The sequence below is a fragment of the Petaurus breviceps genome, unplaced genomic scaffold (genome assembly GCF_028583685.1).
Source record: "Petaurus breviceps papuanus isolate PSGF00001 unplaced genomic scaffold, PetGlider_PUasm1.0 91133, whole genome shotgun sequence".
Lineage (NCBI taxonomy): Eukaryota > Metazoa > Chordata > Mammalia > Diprotodontia > Petauridae > Petaurus > Petaurus breviceps.
Window position 1 is genome coordinate 96446194 of NW_027187419.1, and position 5492 is coordinate 96451685.

The 5492-nt window shown below is 46.1% G+C and overlaps 1 protein-coding gene across 2 annotated transcripts in view; it reads right to left on the reverse strand.

Annotated features, from left to right (window-relative positions):
• Positions 1-1000, reverse strand: part of STK39 (serine/threonine kinase 39) — a 331699-nt gene extending 330699 nt beyond the window's left edge. Inside the window, exon 1 of one of the 2 annotated variants that reach the window (XM_069080684.1) lies at positions 787-1000. In XM_069080684.1, the coding sequence (XP_068936785.1) occupies positions 787-982 (196 nt within the window). In that variant the 5' untranslated portion in view covers positions 983-1000. The remainder of the gene's footprint in view (positions 1-786) is intronic. The other variant, XM_069080683.1, reaches the window with a different exon arrangement.
• Between the last annotated feature and the right edge of the window lie 4492 nt (positions 1001-5492).

Below are 5492 nucleotides of genomic sequence, written 5' to 3' on the forward strand. Positions count from 1 at the left end.
GGGGGGGGGGGGGGGAGATGTGTGCATGAGAGAGAGAGAGAACGAGAGCCGAGAGCAGGCGTCACATCCAGGGAATAAGCATCTTCTCCACCCACCCCACCCAATCCCACCACCCACCACCCCAACGATGCAAGCAAATCCAAACCGAGGTCGGAGCGCGGGCTCTTTTCTCCCCGTTCCCTCTTCACTCTGCCCCCAGACCCCAGAGATAAACCCAAGCCCAGATCGTAAGGTTAGAAGGCCCTGGAAGGAGGAGAAAGCAGATACAGCCCCAAGAGTTACGAGTCCCCAAAGCGTACACGAGTGAGAAGGGGCGGAAGGGAGCCAAGAAGGAGCAGATGCAGAAACAGCTGCATGCATGCGACCCCCTCCCGCCCCCCCACACACACCCCCCTCCTCGAACATCTGGAAGGGGCATCTCGCTTTCCTAGAGGAACCCGAGGAGGAGAAGGAAACCAGTCCTCTCTTCACTCCTCCCCGGCTGCCACTGACCCAGAAGATAAAAGTTTGCACTCTGCGGCTCGTCTGCAGTGCGAGTCACATCCGCCGAGCTCAAGCGCTCCCACAAACCGGCCTCCTGCACCAAGAGGCTCCCAGAGGGGGGGGGGGGGGCAGCCGGTAGGCCGCGAAAGCCGGCTCCCCGCGGCCCCCTCGTCCTCCTTGTCCTCCTTGTCCTCGGGGCGTGCATGCACGCATGCATCCCTTCCCTCCCTGGCACTCACCCCACCCACCCACCCAGCCTCCCTCCCGGCCCCGGGGTCGGGCAAGCCCGGCAGCAGCACTGACCGATCACCTCCTGCAGCTCGTACGCGTCCCTGCAGATGGGCCAGCCGATGGCCTGGGCCGCCGAGGCCGCCCCGGCAGCCGCCGCCGCCGCCGCCGCCGCCGGAACCGGGGCTGCCGTGGCTGCGGCAGTCGCCGTCACCACCGGGGCTGCTTGCTGGGGCTGGACGTGGACGGGAGAGTCGCCGGGCTCCGCCATGATGCTGCTGGAGAAAAAGGGGGGTGGGGGAGTTGGGGTGGGGGGGAGGGAAGAGGCGCCCGAGCAGCCAACGACCTTCTTGCTACTCCTAACTTCCCTTCCTTCCCGGCCGACACCTTTCACCCGGGCTCGCGCACTCCCTCCCTCCCCTGCCTGACGCCCGCCCGCCGCCTGCTGCCTGACGCCTGCCTGCCTGCCTGCCTGCCTGCCTGCCTGCCTGCCTGCCTGGGCCAGCCACAAGGGGAGGGGAGCCGAGCTGAGCCGAGAGTCAGAGCACGCCGGGGGAGGAGGGAGGAGGGAGGAGAAGAGGGAGGGGGAGAGTGAAGAGGAGGGAGGAGATGAGGGAGGGGGAGGGGAAGATAAGGAGGAGGGATAGATGGAGGAAGAGGGGGAAGGAGGAGGGAGGAGAAGTGGGAGATGGAGGGGGGAGGAAGAGGAGGAGGGAGGAGATAGAGGAAGAACGAGGAGGAGGCGGTGGCCGCTACTAGCTCCCGCTGCGGCTGGCTGCGGAGGCTGCTGCCGCTGGTCTGGCAGCACCACCCGCTCGTGCCTCCGAAGAGCCAAGGGAGGGAGGTTGCTGGGTCATTTGCATTAGCTGGGAGACTTGCTGGGCTAGGTCTCTGCCATTGCATGGGGGGAGGGGAGATGGGGGGAGGGGGAGGGCGGGGGGGGGGAGGGGGGAAGGGGCGGTAGTAGAGAGAAGTTTCCATTCACGGAGCAGCAGCAGCAGCACTAAGGATTTCTTTTTCTTTTTTGGTTTATTTGTTTAGTTTTAATACCTTCTAGATCTCACATCTCACCCGCCCCCTTCCTTCCGATGCCCGGAGGGAGGTGTCAGACTTGCAATAGCCTGGCCCCATCCTGATTCCCAGGGGGAGGGGGTTTCGAACCCCCGGACAGGCAATGTGGTCCGGAATGCAAAGACCTGACACTCCTTTATGAGGAAATGAAGATCTGTTAAAATGGTAGAGAATGAAACAACCTCACGGCACTTTTTTTTTATTAGGTCGCCTGTTAAAAAATAACCCGAGTTGTAACTTTCCGGTGCTCTCTACCTGCCAATATTCCTTCCCCACCTTTCCTAATCTAATCGTAGTCCTACTTTTTTCTTGGTGAGTGAAACGCGATAAAGTAAACTTGCAGCGGATTGGTTCCCAGCCCTTCTGATCCCGGAGAGGTGATGTGGAATGCTGGAGAATGCTATGGGCAGCTCATTTTCCAATTCTAAATACTTTATAATGAGACCTATTAACCCATTCAAGAACTGTTGGCCAGGTACTTGACATACGATAAAATAATTTCCTGTATTGTGAGAAAAGTGACTTAAAATTAGTTTACTGTTAAAATCCAATGCAATACACCAAGCATTTATTGAGAGCCTACTGTGCTCTGGAGGTTAAAAGGCAAAAGGAAAAGTAAGTGGTGCTTTCTAGAAGCTTACATTCCTTGTGGGGCAGGCATTCAAGTGAGGGAGCACTCAGAACTGGGGCTATCAGGAAAGGATTCCTGTAAGAAGAGGTGGCACGTGAACTACCCCTTAAAGGAAGTCAGGAATTTTAAAGTCGAGGTTGAATTCTGGGCATGGGAGACAACCTGTGTAATTGCATTGAAGCAGAAGGTGGAATGTCAAGTTTGAACAACCAGAAGATACTTTATTCTTAAACTTACGAAAGTATTTTTGCTATATCTTTTAGGTCTCGGCAATCTTAGTTATAAATACATGTATTATTTAACATTGACTACTTAGAATACTCACATTGAACATGGTAGGTGCTTTATATGTGGTCAAGTTGAATTGAGTATGGCCAATGATGGCCCCTTATACACTACGCTATACATTGCATTGAAAGGACAATCTTTATCCTTAGAAACTAAAAAATAAAATATAATAATGAATAATAGATCGCTGTTTTATGTGGATCTCACTACTTAATATTATATTAAGGGGGCAATAGGCATAATTTTTAAAAGAGTTTATATGACTTTACAACCTAGTGTCAATAATCTACAAGAATTCCCTGAAAAGAATTTGCATAGCTGCCCAAAAGCAAATTGGAAATGTTATATGAAAAAGACAACTCAGGATCAAATGAAAATATTGATGTCAAGTAAAGATAAGAGGACTTGGGTGGCTAGGTGGTGCAGTGAACAGAGCACCTGCCCTGGAGTCAGGAGAACCTGAGTTCAAATCCAGCCTCAGACACTTGACACACTAGCTATGTGACTTTGGGCAAGTCACTTAACCCCAATTGCCCTACAAAAAGCAAAAAAAACAAAAAACAAAAAAACTGACTTAAAATTAGTTTACTGTTACAATCCAATGCTATCCACCAGGCAAATACACAAACCAATTAGGTCCACCTAAACAAGCACTAACTTCTCCAGCCCTGAACTCTGCCACCATCTTGCATATCCCTCCCACTCAGAACAAGAGAAATAATCCAATGTAAAGCTATCAACACTACTGTAAAGTTAAGCTAAAGGGTATAACCTACTGATGGGTCAAGAGTTGTGTCAGTATCATTATCTTTTTTTTTGTTGGAGGACATTTGGAGTTGTCACACCGCTAGTTTTTGTGTTAAGTGTCTGAGGTCACATATGAACTCAGGTCCTCCTGACTCCAGGGCTGTTGCTCTATGCCACCTAGCTGCCCCTAGTATCATTATCTTTATGTGTGAAAGATACTGTGCTAATAGATCAAAGACATGGGCTCTAGAACTAAAAGGTACAGAAGGAAAAGGGCCAAAGGGGCTTTACAATTTACATTTGTTTTATTTTCCACATACAAAGAATGCTTTCGAATCAAGTCAGTCTTACATGCCACAATACAATGCCTCTCAGAAAAATTGATGCTATTTTTTCTATACTATTTTTGGGTCATGGATGCCTTTGGCAATTGGGAAAAACCAATGGACCCCTAATCAGAAAAAAAAAATTTTAATGCATAAAATAAAATACATAAGGCTACAAAGAAAACTAGTTATGATGAAATGTAGTTATCAAAATATTTTTAAAACAAGTTCACAGGACCTAAGAAGTGCTGAACAGGTCAAGAGTGGGAAAAATTTAAGAAGCCACAGACTAGAGGATATCAGGAACTTTAAAAAAACATTTCTTGTACCTCCTTCCCCTCCCCCCCAAGAATAAGCTGTCTAAAAGCTGTGAGTTTTTTATTCTGTATCCCCAGCACCTAACAGTGCCTAGCACATAGTAGGTGCTTAATAAATTCTTCCTAGTCTGTATTAGAAGCAAAGAGCACTGAATGTGGAGTCAGAGGACTTGGATTCAAATTCTGCCTTTTCTCAAGTCACTTCATCTCTCTGGGACTATTTATTTATCTATAAAAGGGGTAGGTTGTACCAGATAGTCTCTGAAGACCCTTTTAACTCTAAATCTATGATACTGTGAATATACCCAGAGATGAATTGGAAAAACTTAAGAGCAAAATAGAAACATAAACAAACCTGGAGACCCTTTGGACCCTGATAAACTGTGTATATTCTTAAGTTTTAAGTTGATACAGTATTATCATTATGGGAATGACTCACTTCAATCAAATTAAATATATTAATATCTGGAACTACAAAGCAAATTAGGGAATGATTATGTTTTTACAATTCAGTTCTTCACTTTGCCACAAATTCACCCTAGATTTCTTTATTTTTTTATTCAATTTTATTTTCTAAACCTGAATTTTTTCCCTCTCCCCTTCCTACTGAGAAAACAAGAAAAACAAAATGTTACAAATATTACTAAATAAATTTTTGCATTAACCTTATTTTTAAAAATTCTTCAATATGTACTCTAAGCCCATCAGCTTTCTGGGGGGAAGGGGGCAGTGTATTTCACAATGAGTCCTCTGCAATTTTTGATCATTGTGTTGATCTGAGTTCTGAAGTCTTTCAGAGTTGTTGGTGTTTACAGTATTGTTGCTATTGTATAAATTGTTTTCCTAGTTTTGCTCATTTTACAATGCATCAGTTCATATGAATCTTCCCAAGCTGCAGTGAAACTGTTTCCTTCATCATTTCTTATAGCACAATAGTATTCAGTTATATTCATATACCATAACTTGTTCAGCCATGCCCTAATTGATAAAGATCCCCTCAGTTTTCAATTCCTTGCTACCACAAAGAGTTGCTATAAATATTTTTGTACCACCCTTTTCCTCTTTCTTTGCTCTCTAGTAGCTATGTTACTAGGTCAAAGTTTAATCTTTTGGGGGGCATAATTCAGAATTGCTTTACAGAATGACTAAACCAGTTCATTTCCTAAAACACATCTAGTATTTGAGATATTCCTTTTTTTTTGTAAACTGCCAATCTGATGGGTGTGAGATGATCCTTCAGTGTTATTTTAGTTCACATTTATAGTGATTTAGATAATTTTTCCATATGGCTATAAGTAGCTTGGATTTCTTTCTCTGACAACTGCCTATTTGTCATCTTTAACCTTTTTTCAATGGGAGAATGGTCTTATTCTTTTAAATTTGACTGTGTTCCATATCTCT